At 38.9% G+C, this 18,638-nt stretch overlaps 1 protein-coding gene across 1 annotated transcript in view; it reads left to right on the top strand.

Annotated features, from left to right (window-relative positions):
* The window catches only part of CARMIL1 (capping protein regulator and myosin 1 linker 1), a 130,332-nt gene that overhangs the window by 37,102 nt on the left and 74,592 nt on the right, over positions 1 to 18,638 (top strand). The window contains exon 3 of the mRNA XM_087707362.1: positions 17,193 to 17,243. Coding sequence (XP_087563488.1) covers positions 17,193 to 17,243 — 51 coding nt within the window. The remainder of the gene's footprint in view (positions 1 to 17,192; positions 17,244 to 18,638) is intronic.

Genomic DNA, 18,638 nt, shown 5'->3' with positions numbered 1-18,638 from the left:
CAGGAGGCAGCCCAGCCCTGTTCTCTCTTTTTATCTCATTGTACTAACTTCTTGCAACATGAAAGAGCTCGGGGGAGCTAGAATTTGGTGGGAAAATGACAAAGCTGCTCTTTTATTCAGGAGGGAAGTGAGAAAGAATCCAAGGCCCCAGAGTGCTTCAGCTTCTGGAGATAATGGAGAAATTTCAGAAGCAAGAAGTGAATTGTGATGGAATTTCAATTGCTGAGTTAGACTTCCAAAGGAAGTAGTGTACTGAGACATGTCACTGCAGCATTTATTCTGGATCAGGAGCAGACCTGATTAATTGGGTGGTTTCCTAAGATGACCAAAAACCCACAGGTTCTGAAGTCTGTAAAATGAGGACCCAGATTGGGGTGTTAGGGGGGAGGGGGGATATATAGTATGTGTTAGATTTTAAAGTTACGTGACTGCACTTGTATACTGTTGCTCTTTAATTCCATTGTAAAAATAGGATAAGCTGAATATATTAATAGATAGTAGAAATACACCGAAGGGAGGAGTAGAGGGATAGAAGAAAGAGGGGTAGAGAGGGTGAGAGAGAGGACTGGAGGGAGGGTGAGAAGGAAGGGAGGGAGTGTACCGGGAGAGGGGAGTGATAGAGGGGGAGGGGAAGTAGGGTAGAGGGGAATGATGGAGGGAAGATGGAAAGTTGGAGGGGGGCGAAAGAAAGGGTGTATGGAGGGTCGAAGAGGTACATTGGGTCTCTATTTTTGGGGGGTTTGTTGACAAGAGGAATGGCTGTGTTTATTGTTCAATGTTATATGACCCCGGTTATGCACAGTATATATGTGACTGTACGAAAATGAAGATGGAAAATAAAAAAAACACATTTACATTAAAAAATGAGGACCCAGATTGTGGGGGCAAAATGCTGACTCCATAAACCACTTAGAGAGGACCGTAAAGCACTGTTAAGCGATATGTAAGTCTACTATTACGATGGTCGAGGGTCATTTCAATCTCAGATTGATGTGTTTAGGATTTTTTTTTGTAAGTGCAATGCAGTCTCTGATGTGCAGAGACTCATTTTGACCTCACTAACTAGAGTTTACCGCCATGAAAGTTTCTCTTAGTTAATAGCACAAGAGGTACCACAAACAGTTTGCAAAAGAAATCACAGAGATCATTGCTTAGTAGTGCCAATTCATTTGCTGCATGGGCATTATAGTGTATGTAGTCCTCAACTTACGACCACAATTGGGACTGGGATTTTGATCAGTAAGCAATGCGGTCATAAAGCAAAATATCACATGACTGCATCGGTTAACAAACTGCACTTCATGCAATCCCTGTTGCTGTCATTAAGTAAATTTACTGGTTGTTAGCTGAGGACCAACCTACGCCATTTCACGTTTGGTCTCTCCTCAGTAAAGTGAGGCACTGCCCCCCCACCCCATTTCTCCTGGCTACCTATTTCCTCCCCATCTGCGCCACCCCATGAGCCGAGGTGGCGCAGTGGTTAGGGTGCAGTACTGCAGGCCACTTCAGCTGACTGTTATTTGCAGTTCAGCGGTTCTAATCTCACCGGCTCAAGGTTGACTCAGCCTTCCATCCTTCCGAGGTGGGTGAAATGAGGACCCAGACTGTGGGGGCGATATGCTGACTCTGTAAACCGCTTAGAGAGGGCTGAAAGCCCTATGAAGCGGTATATAAGTCTAACTGCTATTGCTATTGCTATCTCTGATCTTTTGGCTTCCCAATCTTGCAGGTTTGTATTCAGTCCTAGAACTGCATGACTCTAGGCCTGCTTACTGTGCCTGGGGAAACTGGAGTCGTCCCAGCCCAGTCCCTCGCCCTCCTGCACTCCAGACCCCCTGTGGTTCATTGCTACAGCCAGATTCATTGACATCTTTTTGCTGCCGCCGTTGATGAGACATGCTTGGCCCATATGATTGCTAAGTCTAATGGGTCTGGTTTCATGCAGCAAAAGAGAGGGGAAAAAGCATACAACATCTTAAAGGCCCACACCATGTCAAAATGCCCTCTTTTCACTATGCTTCTCAGTTATACATAGCTGCTTTGTGTTGCAAAGAAAAAAGAAAAAAAAATCTGTTGTTACGTTCCAGCTCAGGGAGGGGCAACTTTGTGTTTTTGCTTTCTTTTTCGGCATCTGAAGTCAGTTGTGTAAGGCTCAGCAACAGTTGAGCACGCCTCATCAGCAGTGGGAGCAAGAAGATGGCAGAGGTCAGCTGGGGTGGCTGTGCAGGATAGCAAAAGCTGAAAGGGCATGGATAGGGGAAGATAATTGGGTGCAGAGTTGTAGCGCCTTGTGATCGAAATTTGGGCAGGCTGCCAAGTGTCGGAATATTTTTTATAGCAGATTTTTTTCCCCCTTCTACAACACCTTACAGTCATTACATCAACATTGTTGTGTCATCATACCCTGTACATGTATATAATATTTCGCTTCTATATTTACATACTTCATACACAGTTTTATATATATATATATATATATATATATATATATATATGTGTGTGTGTGTGTGTGTGTGTGTGTGTGTGTGTGTGTGTGTGTGTGTGTGTATATATGTATATATGTATATATATGTGTGTGTGTATATATATATATATATGTATATATGTGTGTGTGTGTATATATATATATATGTGTGTGTGTGTGTGTGTGTGTGTGTGTGTGTGTGTGTGTTATATTTGTGCTGATAAATAAATAAAGGGAGACTAGTATAGATCTATTTTAAGCTATTTAGCTCTCATCAGCTAGCCATACCCTTGCTGGGAATCAAACCTGTGCTCTATTGCCTCTTAGGCAGATGTGTTAACCATTGAGCTACAGAGCTCGACTCCTTATCAGCCAGGCCAGGGTGAAAGGTATATATTTAAAGTCACAACCCCTGGTATGCCCAAATATGGGAGGAAGGTCACACTATATATATATATATTGGCTTAATTAATTAATTAATTAATTTTATTCCTGTTTTGCAGCCATTTGTACCAATTGTTCCAAATTTCATAATACTCCGACTCTTCTTTATTTTTTTAATTTCAGTGTTAATTTGTCCATCTCTGCACAATCCAAAGTTTTTTTTATCACTAATTCGTCCGAGGGGGTATTCTTTTGTTTCCAGCATTGGGCAAATGCTATTCTAGCTGTGGTTAGCAGATGTGTTAATATGTACTTAAGTGTCGGAATTTTGATCACATGACCGCAGGGGTGCCGAAATGGCTGTTACTTTGGGCATGGATTGCTAGTACCTTTATTTCGTCCTTCAGTAACTTTGAATGGTCGCTGAACGAATGGCCATAAACCGAGGACTACTTGTATTCAATTTGTTGGATACTTTCCCAGTGACATGAGCAGGTTTGGTGGTGTATAAAGCTTCCTAGGACAAAGATGTTAGTTTCTATTGGAGGCAGACGGACGGTCTATAAACATCAAAGCCCTTGAAAGTCTATAGATCTTACGAAAAGACAATACTGTTGATAGTGCTGACCAAGAAGGAATAGTGGGAAATTTTTCTAAATAAATAGAGGAGCCAATTGTTTGATAAGCTGACTGACTCAGCTCCCAGTTGCCTATTTCCTACCTTTTTGTACAACTATAAAAAAAACTATAGTATTAGCGTATTACTGCAAAACAAAATGATTTTTAGCCCTTCTTACCCTGCTTTCCTAGTGTAGGGATAGATGAAAAAATGAAATTGCTCAGTCCTTTTGGAGAAATTGCTGCCGTAGCACTTCTCTGAAGAAACATTATTGCTCCTGGTTAATTCATAGCCTGATAGTGCCTGTCCTTTAGTGGCAGAGTTTCAAAGATAAAAGTGCTGGCTGAAAAGGTTTTATATGACAGCTCTGTTCCCTAGCTCTAACTGACCCGACTGCTATAAGCTCAGCAGAATTTTCTGTAAGGGGTTTTACTTTATCTTTCATTCCTATAAGTTGGTAAATAAGTAAATAGTTACGTATAAGCAAATAAATAAAAGCATAAGTTTACTTGAATAATCCTATAGGGCAGGGGGTGGGTTCTGGCTTCTTTTACTGCTGGTTTGCTCAGGGATGCGCTTGATGCGCGCTACGCGTCAGGTAGTCGAAAAATTGCTTCTGCGCAGAAGCAAAAAAACAATGGCGCCGCCTTACAGCGCCGCCGACAGAACTGGTTTGGGTGCGTGGGCGGCTGAGTTACTACCTACTTGGCCGAACCTATCCAAATCGGTAGGAACCCACCTCTGCTGTAAGAGCAAAATGAAACATAGCTGTACCTGCTGGAATACACTTCATCTCTTTAAAACTCCTTAACTGTTGCGCCAATGTAGGGAACTACAGAAAAAGGTGTCTACAAAATGATATTCTGCAATTCTAACCGCATTCCCTAGCCAACGGCCCAGCAATTTAAATAATAAAATTAGCTTTGGAATGACAAAGGCATCCTCCCCTCAGTGATTCTATGATGTTTGGGGCTATGTACTGAATGTAATAAGCAAAACCTTTGAACTGCACCAGGGCAGCTGTTTCCAACAGATATGTAACACGCAGAGGGCCTCTTGCCCCATTCTGCAATGTGGTCACTATGCACCCAAATCAAATACATAGAATACATTATAGTAATCTGAGCATAAAGTTACCAGAGCTTGAATAATAATAGTTAAGCTGTCTCCATATGGAAATTGTCCCAGTTCCCTTTGTCAGCACCAGTGGTGGGTTTCAAAAATTGTTCGAACCTACTCTGTAGGTGTGGCTTCCTTTGTGGGAGTGGCTTGCCACCCATGTGACCGGATATGAAGATGCTGACGACACTTGTTAGAACCACCTTAAATTACCTCACACACAGCCCTGGCATGCATAAGAACATGATGTAAACTTGTTTCCTAAAAGGCATCTTTGGTTTGCGTTAAAACAACTTCAACACACGCAGTGTTCTGATTGCACCACAAACGCAGTAGTCATCCTTACCTTTCACAGAGGCACTGAGTTTTATAAATAGGAGCATGATAGTGTAGAATAATCATATCCAAGGACCAGTGGTAGGTTTCAAATTTTTTTGGAACCTCTTCTGTAGGTGTGGCCTGCTTTCTGGGTCCACTGGTGGAACCTCTTCTAACCGGCTCGGTAGATTTGATGAACCGGTTCTACCGAATAGGTGCGAACTGGTAGGAACCCACCTCTGGCCAGCACCCATCCATGCACAATGTCTCCATTTTGTTAGGATATGGTGTCACTTTCTTGGCCCTTATCAGCTCATCATTGGTTCAAATGCTGATTCACAACATATACATCTTGTTCACCCTCATGCATAGTGTATGTTATAGAGAAGAATAGTTAAATATTACCAGCCACCCCTTAGTAACATCAATACCTTCAGGTAAGTGGGATCAGGATCCCCCGTAGCTCAAATAATAGTCAGACTGCAAAAATCATCTAAACATATATTGTTAAATTATCACTAGAAATAGGAGTAGTGTCTCAACCCCAATTCACAAAGACAATCTAGGAAGATCCAGTAGTTGTAAAAAGATGTATGTCCGAGTTTATGTATGAGTGGGTACACATTCATATAGCATGGTAATTAAGATTCTTATATATTGAAATATTTATGAATAACATCTTTCCAACTTAACAATTTTTTTATAACAAGTGTTTTTTTGTTGAAAATATCTTTGTGACCTGAGACGTGAGGATTTTTTACTTTGGTGCATTACTCTGTTAAACTTTATCTCAACACACCAACACACTTTTGTTAGTCTGAGTGTTATTCTAAGAATCAAGGGGAAGTCAAGGAAATGAATAAGACAGTAACAGTATTTACAATACAGCCACATCTTTCTGATATGCTTAAATATGAGTACCACAAAACAAAAAAGGAGGAAATGATTCATGATACACAGTAATGGCTCAGCATTTAATGGGATGGAAAATAACTGTATAAATAGCTTCCTGATTTATCAAAGATCTGGAATAGACATATTTTTTGCAGGCAATGGATATATAGTATATTGCTATCTTATAAACAATTTGAGAAAACTAGAATTAATAAGTTCCAAACTAGGAGAAAATTCATTTGCTATAATTTGATTATATAACCTCGATTTGGATTTTGTAAGCTGCCTAGAGTTGGTTAGAGTAAGCAACCATAAAAAATAATAATAAAATCATTACCATCATCAAAAGAAAGATATCAAATGTATGTATGTATGTATGTATGTATGTATGTATGTATGTATGTATGTATGTATGTTATATTTATGCTGATAAATAAATAAAGGGAGACTAGTATAGATCTATTTCAAGCTATTTAGCTCTCATCAGCTAGCCACACCCTCTCATCAGCTAGCCACACCTGTGACTTTAAATATTTATATATATAATTCTCCAATTTCTGCTGACCTGCGTGGTGCTGGGAGCAGTTGGAGCTCACACCGGAAGCTTCATCCTTAACAGCATTGGCTGGCCTTGATACTTATTGCCTTGAGTGTCTCTCTTCTGAGCGCTTGGGCAACTATCTCCTCCCATGAGTGGAGTGACCCTGCCTTAGCAGTTAATTCCCAACTCTCCAGCATGGCAGACCAGGTCCCTGAGGGTTCAGAGCAGCCAGGGCCTTCCACCAGGGTATATCCCAGACAAGCTGGCAAGGCAGCCTGGGAGACCATCAGGGGGAACAAGCCCTACTCCAGACAGAGGTCCAAGCAGGGCTCAGGCCCAGATAAGGATGCCCTCCACCGGCAGAAGGCCTTGGAGAAGCAGTTTTCCAAAGCCCAACAACAGGCCCAGGCCTCTAAGCCGGTCTCCCCTAGGGCACCCTCTCCAAAGGCCCAGCCCAAGTATGGCCTAGCCATTTCTGAGAGTGAGGAGGAGGAGGAGGAGTTTTCCCCCACTGCTTCCTTTGCCATGGTGGGTTCTCCTGGACCCTCAATGGCAGACCAGGCCAATCTCTTTGCATGTCCCTTGGATCTTGAGGAAGGGTCAGCTCCAGTGGGCCCTCTGGCACCCCAGCAGCCAGTCATCCAGCCCCCCTCCAGTACTGTGGAGGATCGCGGCCCCGACCTCTCAGCAGAGATGCAAGATGTCATAACTAGGGCCATTTCTCAGGGCATAGAGGCAGGCATGCTGCAGCGGGCCAAGCACCCACACAAGTGCTGCCCTCTTCTGACACAGAATCCCCCTCAGGAGGTGCCCTTGTTAAAGTTAAAGAATGCAAAATAGCTTATGTCAGGGTGTTACCTGGATTTGCAAAAGGAAAAAAAAAATCTTCTCCTAATTTGGCAGCTGTACTCACTTGCCAAAATTCCAAAAAGCTAGTTTCTGCTTCTTTTTCAGAATATTAACTTTGCTAAAAGTGATTTGTTCTGATCCAGAAATAGTTAATTTTATAATGCTATGTACAGAAGCAAATCTCTAGATGAGATAAGCGGCATACAAATCGAATGAATGAATAAATGAATACATATATTATTTCCCCGAAAATAAGACCTCCCCGGATAATAAGCCCAATCAGGCTTTTGAACGCATGAGGTAAAATAAGCCCTCCCCGAAAATATTTAAACGCATGTGCAGCCGGTTCCCACCATTTCCTGGGGGGGGATGGGGGAACATGCCCAACACGCCCGGCATGCACCTGCCCTCCACGTGGAATGGCCCCGTGGAGGCCACTCCCGCAAACCCTAGTTACCGCACCCCATCTCTTAGTGGCAGTCGCAAAAAGAGCAGCAGGCCCAGCGATGCTAGGGCTGACAAGAGTGTGCCAGAAACAGAGACAGAACTTCCAGCCTTCTCTGGATCAGCCTCCTGTACCTCAAAAATGATAAGACCTCCCCAAAAATAAGGCCAAGAGCTTATTTCAGAGGTCAAAAGAAAATAAGATCCTATCTTATTTTCGGGGAAACACAATACATGCATACATACATACATACATACATACATACATTTTTGATGTGTTTGAAGCCTGATGTTGTGTCAAGCTGCAGCCATATCATAATGAAATATTCAATAAAGGTGTCATCTATTACTGTTTTTACTTTCTGAATATTACTGATGTTCAGAGAATCAACCTATTAGCTTTTATAAATCCCCATTAAGCATTTTCTATTACAATTTTTAAATGATAAATTTACCAAGCTTTTGCTATAAGTCATAGGTTGCCCAAACCTCTCTGTAAGACCTTTTAGTAAGCTACCTAATGCTGGGATGTATCCAAACTGAATTCAACATAGGTTTTGTTGAAATCTGTTCGACCAGTTAGCTGTGATTTAAATTTAATTGAACAGATGGCTAGTTCTGCCAATCCTGTTGCCCCATGTGTTTATTTTTATTACTAAGCAATAATCCACACTGTTACTGTTGACAGAATCATCAGTCTGTGGTGCCCAGTGTTAGAGATCTTTATTTTGAAACTCTTGATTTAAACTAGGAAAACAGTATTTCTCACTTATACACAGGTGGTCTCCAATTTACGTCTATTTATTTAATAGCGGTTTGAGGTTATGATGGCCTCAGAAAAAAAGTGCTTTATGACCTGTACTCACATGTACAACTATTGCAATGCCCACATAGTGACTAGTCACAATTCAGGCGCTTGGCAACCAGCTCGCATTTATGACCTGCGGTCACTTAATCACAGTTTATGACCTTATTGGTCAGTGGTTATAAGGACAGGGGACTAGCATCAGAAGTATAGGACTGAAGGCTGTTTGCCTCCCCTCTCCCTCTCAATATTTCTCTTTCTTTGAAGTTGCATGGATTTTCAATATTTTGATATCATTGTTCCCATGGTACATTGATTTCATTCGGGAGATGTGGGCGAGACATACTTCAGAATGGTTTGTGAGTTCTCGGGAAGATGAAATTTTTTGTGGCCCAGATTTTATGAGTTATGGAAAGAGCCCGAGAAACAATGCTCTAGAAGACCACTTTATGAATTCAGTCTTTAATTGTGTTTGACAAAGGACTTTAAATATTTAAGGACTTTTAGAATATTCTTCAATGTAGTATTAGAGGCTACAGTTGTGAAACAAGCTAGGAAATCCCCAATATTTTTTGGGAATAGTTTGTATGTGTCAAGGAAATTCTTTGATTGCAGCAATAGGCAGGTCATTGTATTTGGGAAAGTTAAGTGAAGTAATGTTCAAGCATATTCCTTGATTATTTCCTATGCTTACAACAATTGCACCTTTATTTTAATATTAAGGTTAAACGTGACCATCATGCCTAGTTTGTCTGGGAAATGAGTTATTTAGTTAGTGGATAATTTAAATGAAAAATGAAGGAAAATATTTTGAAAAGGCCCGAGGAAAACTGTACAACTGTATGCCATGAGCTTTGTGTGCACAGTGTGCTAAACCACTATTAATCAGAAAGTTGGCTTTATAGCTGTTATTCATTATGCCTACAAGTGTGTATGTATGTGTGTCAGCGTGTCAGGAAAAAATATCTTGCTGGGCTTTATGCTGGTGCTATAAATAAACAATTAGAGTACTAATGAAAACTAGACATTGTAGAGACACTTTTCCATGGAACTAATTGCTTTGTTTTTCATGTTAAGGAGTGATCCTCTGAAAACAGTAATAAGTAAGGAATGTTGGCAAGTTTTACTGCGTTACTTGCTGTAGCCAATAGTTGTCTTTGGAGTGGAGAATTATCTTTGAAGTTGATGTAACTTTCCTATATCATTCATATATATATATTCTTAGACTAAAGTGGGAAAATGTATGCTCTTCAAGTATTAATGTAGCACTTTCCTAATTGTTGAGCTATTCTATAAAGCAAAGAGGTAAATCTTGGGTCCGAGGACAGCTTTTAAAAAATTATTAAATTCATCTAATTCCTTAGTACCTATGAGATTATAAAACTAGTCTAGATCTACTCTGACCAAGGTGGTCTGGAAGTGGTAGATTGATGGTTCTCTGACTAAATGCACAATTTAGAATTGGTAAATTTGGTTAAGGGTTTTATATCCATTTTTATGAAGATGTAAAAAAATAAGTGGATAGCTTACTAATTATTTATTAAATTCAACCCTTTTTGAACATTTTGTTTCCATTTAAAAGAAAAGCAAAACCTGGTTCTGTGCTTGCTGTATATTTAAAACTCATGTATGCAATACAGATAGTGCTGTGCTTTGTAAAATATTGAAACTGACATATTTAATCAGACACTAATAAGGAATAAAGGAAAAGTAGTGAACAAGCAAAAGCTATTGTCATGTTCGTTTTTGTGTGGTAACAAAATGGCAGGTAGTAGGTTGAGAGTACTCAGACTTGCTGGAAAAGCTATCAACTATTCATTAAGTTATTTTAATTTAGGAGGAAAGCTGACCAATTTGCCCTGGAATAAAATGTAAATCTGTCATAACTCTCTGCAAGACCAAGGGTAAAAACTGCTTGCTCTATAAGAAGCACAATTATGGTTTCAACTTATCAAATTAGCAGAAGTGCAGTTTCAAATTAAGATGCTGAAATCAAAATAAGAAAGTGATCAGACCAATTATTTATGATGCTTTCTTAAATAAAAGGTTATTGATAATATCTAACTATAGCCACACATATATGGATACAAATACATGGGAAGAGAGAGAAAAAGGAAAGCAGAATTGCTATTTCATTGTTACAGCATATGTTCCTATTCTTAACTTTACTTCTAGGGCAAGCAAGGGCAATGTGTGGATCTTGTTGAACTCTATTTCTTATCAGTCCTAACCAGTATGGCCAATGATAAGGAATGAAGGAAATTCTGTCCAACAGCATCTGCAGATCCATATATTGCTCACTCCTGCTCTAGGGTAAGCAATCCTAAGGCATTAAAATGTTAAAAGCAATATAACTAGTGGTCAGATTCAGCTGGTTCTCACCGGTTCAGGCAAACCCGTAGTTTGAAGGACCTGCTGGCCCCGCCCACCCTTCCCCTCCCAGGAGTCTCCACATTGACTGTTTTGGATACCAAGTAAGTGCAGGGGCCGCACGGAAGATCTGGGAGGGCAAAAATCAGGCTTTCCAGAAATCCCAAAACAGACTTGTTTTTGGCTTCCGGGAGGCCTCCGGAGCCTGAGGGAGGCCATTTTCATCATGCTGGAGGCTCGGGGAAGCCTCCAGAGGGTGAAAAATGGGCCTGCCTGAAGTCTGGAAATGGGCCCATTTCCACTTCTGGAGCCCAGGGGACGCTGTTTTCACCCTCCTGGAGGCTTAGGAAAGCCTCCGGAGGGCAAAAAATAAGCCTCCTGGAAGTCCAGAAATGGGCACGTTTCCGGCTTCTGGAGGGCATCTGAAGCCCAGGGAGCCAGTTTTTGCCCTCCTGGAGGCTCGAGGAAAGCCTCCAGAGCCTGGGGAGGGTGAAAACTCCCCCCTGCTGTGGTGCAGGAGGCCAAGAAGGCCACACCCACCCAGCAACCTGGAAGAGAACAAGTTGCTAACATTTTAGAATCCCACCACTAACATTTGGAAATGTTTGTTGGTACTTTGATTGATCTCAAAAGCCCAGAATAAAACATTTGTCTAGTTAAATATATAGTGCTTGTGTGTTTTCTTCAACTTATTTATTTTTTAAAAATGTTCTTCATCATTTATATAGAGAAAACAAAAGGAATTTCTCAGAAAGATGGAATATATAGCAAAACAACTCTCTTTTTGGTGTAGAAATGCTTATTTCTATACCAAACTGCTTATTAAGAGAAGATATACTATGTATGCAACTTCCCATATGTAGAATTAAAAGAATTACATATAACTCTGTCAAGGTATGTCTACCAGAATTAAGCTTATTGGATCAATGTTTTGTGCATAAATGGCTAAGATAAAGAACATGCATATGATTTCATCAAGATTGCCAGTTATATTCATGAAAGATGCCAAAATCCAGCAAAAAAAAAAAAAAACGCCCAACTGAACAAAAAGAATTGAAAGGCAATATTCTCCAATGATCTAGATGTTGATTGTTGTTGTTTTTAGTTTATTTATGAATTTTTCTTTTACATGCATAAGTGCTTTGTGAACAGCATATTGTCTGGGTTAATTTGCTGCCACATAACAATATTTATCCAATTTCTAATCTCTATATCTATTATCAAGCCATTGATAAAGCAAGTTCCATGCTAGAAAATATTCCGTATTTTCTTTATCCTTTAGCTTCAATGTCAACTTATCCATTTCTGCACAATCTTGTATTTTTTTATTACACTCTCTTCTGTAGGTATTTTGTGATTTTTCCAGTGCTGTGTAAACACAACTCTTGCTGTTGTCAAGACATACAATATTAGGTATATGTTCCCTTAGATGTTGATTGTTTTAATAGTTTCACAATTCTTTCTAAAGCCAAGAGCTATAGAGATCTAAGTTGAATTGTCATCACTTTCCAACCTTTTCCTGTTAGGCAAACAGAATTTTCTTAATCCATTTAATTTAGTAAGGTATTCATACCATTGGAAAGACTGTTCTATACTAGAACTGCAGTGGTTAGAATGCAGTACTGCAGGCTATCTCTGCTGACTGCCAGCTGACTGCAATTTGGCAGTTCAAATCTCACCAGGCTTAAGGTTGACTCATCCTTCCATCCTTCCGAGGTTGGTAAAATGAGGACCCAGATTGTTGGAGGCAATGTGCTGACTGTAAACCTCTTAGAGAGGGCTGTAAAACACTGTGAAGTGGTGTATAAGTTTAAGTGTTATTGCTATTCCATCTTTTTTGTCCCTCATAGATTAATCAAAACAATAGGAATATAAATTTCAAAATAAAAATGTTGGAACTCAAACCTGCTATTTTCTAAAATCACTAGATCATCTACAGATGATCGGAGACTGATCATAATTGAGAATAATTTGAAGTTTCACATAAACCAAATACACCATCATTTCTCATTTGCTTGATGAGATCTTATTGAATTGCATTTGCTGCCTCAGATTGATAGTCTGCTTTGAATTGAAGCATTGCTAAATTGCTGGAGTAATTGCAAATATGGTTGAAATAACTTTATCTTCTGTGAGATCAACTCAGTCTGTCACCTTCTCCAAAATTTCATTTGATTCTGATAACTTGGGAGTTTTAGTTCATATCATCTGTAGAAGGCACTAGACTGAAGAAAGGCACACAATGCATATATTTTCTTATTACTCGTATTAGGGGAACTGAATTCTACACACCAAGTAAATATGTCTTATACTTAGCAAGATGTCACCTTAATTCTAAACTCATTCAAGAAAAGTTATTAATTTTAAAATAGGCTCTATTTTAAATAGAATAATTTCATTGGCTCATTCTAATGTGACATAACTTGCCTTTATTGAGTAATGATTGGTACTAATGCCAGTGACTTATATGCATGCATGCTAAAGTGTGAATCTGTACAGTTGTCCTGGTAACAAATATGAAGGCAAATCCTTAGTCTAGACAAGGCTTTAGTATATGTGCATTTTGGTTATGTGCCAAGGAGAAATGGACAGATGTCAACTAAATTACTTGATGGATTCAAATGATAAAACACTAACCATTTCTCCAAATAATGGGGTTCAGAATATAAGTAGTAGGATAACTGTAATGCTTTAATCGGGAGTTTTTATTGCTTTGGAAATTTTTGTAATATATATGACAGCATGACATTAGTTGATCATCTTTCTATAAACTGTAAAAAAAACATTTGATTGGCATACATAAATTAAAAATAGCATTACTCTAAGCTCTCTGATATTTTTATTCAATTTTATAGATACTTTGATTGATAAAGCTATTTTAGTAGATTTGTTCATTAAATATCATGTCCTATTAATGATAAAATAGCTAAAATGACAAGTTATTTCATCTTGACATACATATGAAATGAGATGGAAATTGTTCAAATTAAAATAGTTAATTGTGAAGCATGATAGTTCTCTTTTTCATGCATGCACTCCCCCCCCCCACCACACACACCACACACCACACACACAGACACAGAGGGAGGGAGGGAGGGAAAGAGAGAGAGAGATAGAACGCTTTCTTTTGCTTTTTACCCATAAGCCATCCAGAGTTTTTCTGGACATAGGTGGACTCAAAATTAAAATAATGAAGTATAGTGAACAGATATAAACCTGATAAAAGATAAAGGTTTTCCCTGTCCAGTTTTGTCAGACTTTAGGGGGTGGCTGATACACTACAGGGAGAATATGGTATAGGAATCTTTGAATTTTATAGGGAGATAAATTGAATACTATGCTGTTTATGTAGCAATAGTAATAGCAATAGCAGTTAGATTTATATACCGCTTCATAGGGCTTTCAGCCCTCTCTAAGCGGTTTACAGAGTCGGCATATTGCCCCCACAATCCGGGTCCTCATTTTACCCACCTCGGAAGGATGGAAGGCTGAGTCAACTCTGAGCCGGTGAGATTTGAACTGCCGAGCTGCAGAACTAGCAAGCAGTCAGCTGAAGTGGCTGCAGTACTGCACCCTAACCACTGTGCCACCTCGGCTCATTATGGTATGCAGCCATTCTTTTTATATTCATTCACTAAATTTATTAAACTTAAATTCATTAAATTTATTAAACTTAAACTTAACAGTCATTCCTTGCAACAGACCATATACCACATAATATCTTTCTGTACTTCTTAAAATTCCAACATTTCCTATGTTCAGTAAACTTTCCACCAATTCCCTTATTTTAATTTCATTGTACCAAAAATAACTCCTTTAATTATGATGTACCTATGGGCAACATTTGTATATTTGTGATATATTTCTTTTTGTATGTACTGAGTATTCTGCCAATTAGCTTCATTGTAGAATCATGAAGTTGTTGTTGTAATATAGTACAATGGCTTATACAGAAAAGATTTGTCCTTCCAGCAATAATATGTGAAAACAAGGCGCCAGAATTACCATCTTCTTCTCCCTTGTGAATGTAAACTTTCTCCTCAGCATGTTCTGTAACTTTGTATCTATTTCAAATATTTTCATTTGTGGGATCCTTTTTCCAACATATTCTTCAAAATTGTTACAATTAAAAAGTTAAAACAGTCAACAGAATGGCATGAATATAACAAACAGTAATTACATATTAAATAAAAGGCTATTATTCCTTCTCAACTCCCATTTAGACTTATTTAAGTCTGGCAGCCCACAGGGTGGTTACAAACCTAAATCTTCATCCCTTTTGCTCTTTCTGTGCCTCATATTTTGAGGTTTTATCTCATATTTCATTATGTTATTTGCCAAATCCCCTTAGCTCTTGTTAGTGATTGTTCTCAAGCATGCAACAGTGACCCATCATAGAGCGGGATAATAATTCTGATGGCATCCTTTGGTTTAGGTTGGGGTTTTCAAACTTTACAGTGATGTGATCTTGAAAATGAAACATGGATTTGTGTAACATTCATCACCCCCAAGAATAAAATTTATTATTTCCTTGGGGTTAAAGATGGATGAGAAAGGAAAATTCCACTTTTCAATAGTTAAATTTTAATCTAAGACCATGTCATCACTGCCCCATAATAAAAACCAAATTCAACACATGCCCCACACTTTATGTTAGAGCCTTGGCTCAGGTACTTGGTTACAATGATGTTCGCAAAGCTATTTGTCCCCCAGTACTGTAAGTTTGGGGAACTCCACTGCCAGCCTAACCTTGGCATTGAGCAGTTCAGGAAATGAAGCTGCAACATAATCAGAAGATCAGTATATTAACTGCAATCCCATCTCTTACCTAGAGCTGACCTTTACATAGGTTTTTACATAAGTTATGAATTTTACATAGGTTATCTGAGAAGTAGCATCTCTAGAAGCCTTGAAAATTATGTGGCCATTTACCATGCAACAATAGCGCCTCGATTGGTTCTGTAATTTTTGTGGCTAAGATCTACATAGGAAAGATTCCCTCTGCTCTAATACCATCAGGCTACTAATATCTACTGTCAGGGAATTTGTACAGCAGGTATCCAAATGAAGTCAGAGACGCTGTCATAAACTTGTAGTTTTATATAAATAAATATATCTTTACAGCAAACATCTCTATTGACATCTCTATTTACAGCAAACAAGATAGTCAGGCAAACAGGAGCATCATGAGGTGAATCACAGAGCATACAGGGTACACAAAAGAAAAAGGTGGGGAAAAGGGGAAACTCCCCCTCCAAACCCATAGCAACCAATCACCACGCAGATTGCCTCCCACAGGAGCCAGCAATCTCCAATCAATCAATTATAACTCTCTGTTCTGGCTCACTGCACAACCCCACTGCTCCAGCTACTAATATAAGTAACTTAACATCTATCAAAAAATACAATAGAGAAGAAATGCTTCATGCAGTCTTAGCTGTTTTTTATTCACCACGTCACCACGATGTAGAAAAGATGTGGAGACTCTAGAAAGAGTGCAGAGAAGCGCAACAAAGATGATTAGGGGACTGGAGACTAAAACGTATGAAGAACGGTTGCAGGAACTGGGTATGTCTAGTTTAATGAAAAGAAGGACTAGGGGAGACATGATAGCAGTCTTCCAATATCTCAGGGGTTGCCACAAAGAAGAGGGAGTCAAACTATTCTCCAAGGCACCTGAGGGTAGAACAAGAAGCAATGGGTGGAAACTAATCAAGGAGAGAAGCAATTTAGAACTGAGGAGGAATTTCCTGACAGTTAGAACAATTAATCAGTGGAACAGAGGTTGCCTCCAGAAGTTGTGAATGCCCCAACACTGGAAGTCTTTAAGAAGATGTTGGATAGCCATTTGTCTGAAACGGTATAGGGTTTCCTGCCTAGGCAGGGGGTTGGACTAGAAGACCTCCAAGGTCCCTTCCAACTCTGCTATTGTATTGTATTCTGTGCAAAGTACAAAATTATGCCAGCCAGCAGGGATGGTTGAACTTTAAACCTTCCTTCCACTAAAATCCAGCTACCTATGCCCCGTAGCATACACACACACACACTATATGTAAACTAAGATCCCAGAGCAGAAAAGAATCAACCTGGTTTCAGATTCTTATTTGTAAATAGGGGATATTGTAATTGTTCATAACTTGAGTGTGAACCTGCTCTGTGATAGTCCTCTTAGAAGAATCACTACAAGCTGTTTTCACAAAGTAAATTCTTCCAATTCTATAATTTTATGCAGACTATTTGTTTACATTCAGTGGATGCTAAGGGAATATAAATAGAGCTACAAAAGTATTATAGATTTATATAGAAATTAAGAAATTATAGCATGAAAACATTTCTGAATATATGTTTTTTTCCAAGGATAAATATTTGCTTTTTTTTTCCGCAGGTGCTAACATCATGTCGGGCCTTTCTATTAACTTCGCGTATTCCTACCAAGGTAAGACTGAATTTCATCACTTTTCCCCCCTATAATCTAGCACAGTTCATTTACTTTTAAGCTAATACACTGATCATACTCTCAGAATATAATAAGGTGGTTGAGAATAGTTAACAGAATACATTTAGGAGAAAATGCTGTGCATTGTTTCTTCTTTTTTCTGTTTAAAGTGTTACAATTGGAACAAATTTATGCAATCTTCTGGAAGACATAGGGGCACAGTTTACTTTTTCTTCCTGTTGAATATGAAATTTTGTGACGGTATCTATGTGTCCGAAAGATAATTTAACTTCACAATGTTTTTTAAGCTCTAAATTGTTGATAATATGAAGCAAGAATGACACATGGTGATTCTTCCAAACTGAGTTCTTTATTGTTTAAGACCTAAAATCAAAATCTTTCCAGACTCTGCTATCTGCATCTAAATTATACTCTGTGAACTATTAGGGAGGCTCTGTCTTCATCCTCTTTCTCTCACACATAAGATTGAGACTGAGTTGCCTGGGACTTAAGTTTCCACTTAACTCTTCCGTCCCTCCTGGGAATCTACCTCCTTACTACATTCCATTAAACAAACATTCAGATTACTGCTTCGCAACTATATAAAATCCAAACCAGTAGAAATCACTTTTTATTATAGTAGCCTTCTGGGGCAATTAACAAATAGTATAAAAATTTATGTAAAGACTTTCAGATCACATGGCTGGATTATCCCTTGCTTGATTCTTAAGTAAAATAACCCTCTTGTTCATTTACATATATCAATATGTTAAGTAGGTTCACTAATTAGCGTTATGTCTCTGCAGAATTCTTGAGACATAAGTTATAATAGAGCTTCTCTTTATAATGGCCACCATGGTGATATTCAGAGTTCATCCGAGCAAAATTCTTTCAAATAATCTTCTGCAGTGGATTTTGGAGCTGTACAGGACATGAAAGAAACCATTTCTGAAATAATTTTGATTCTGCTGGCTAGAGACTGTCAGTGCCTCTGTCTTGTCAGATTTTTGTAGGTCTGAATTAGGGCCCAATGCTGATTTCATTAGTATTATTTCCTGGTCCAGTCTTACTGCCATTTTCACTATGAAGACTGAGAGTTTGCCAGTATCCTTCTAGCCTCATTCTGCTCCGTATTCCCATAACAGGAGATAGTATAATGGCAATTCATTATAGAATTTGCCAGGGATGTATTTTTTAGCAGTGGGAGTAAGGGAAGATGTGTAGGTTGACCTGCAACATTGTTGACATCTCATTTTTCTAGAATTGGTTTTACTTACAACTTGAAAATAAGTGGTATAAAGGAATGTTATACAGTTTGCTATATACAAGTATTCCTCGACTTACAGCTGATCACTTAGTGACTGTTTGAAGTTACAACTGGAACTTATGACCCGG

This window comes from Thamnophis sirtalis, unplaced genomic scaffold (genome assembly GCF_051295495.1).
Source record: "Thamnophis sirtalis isolate CommonGarterSnake01/CBP01778 unplaced genomic scaffold, rThaSir2_p1.2 scaffold_2, whole genome shotgun sequence".
NCBI lineage: Eukaryota > Metazoa > Chordata > Lepidosauria > Squamata > Natricidae > Thamnophis > Thamnophis sirtalis.
The sequence above is the reverse complement of the archived record's forward strand: the minus strand, read 5'-3'. Positions and strand labels throughout refer to the sequence as shown.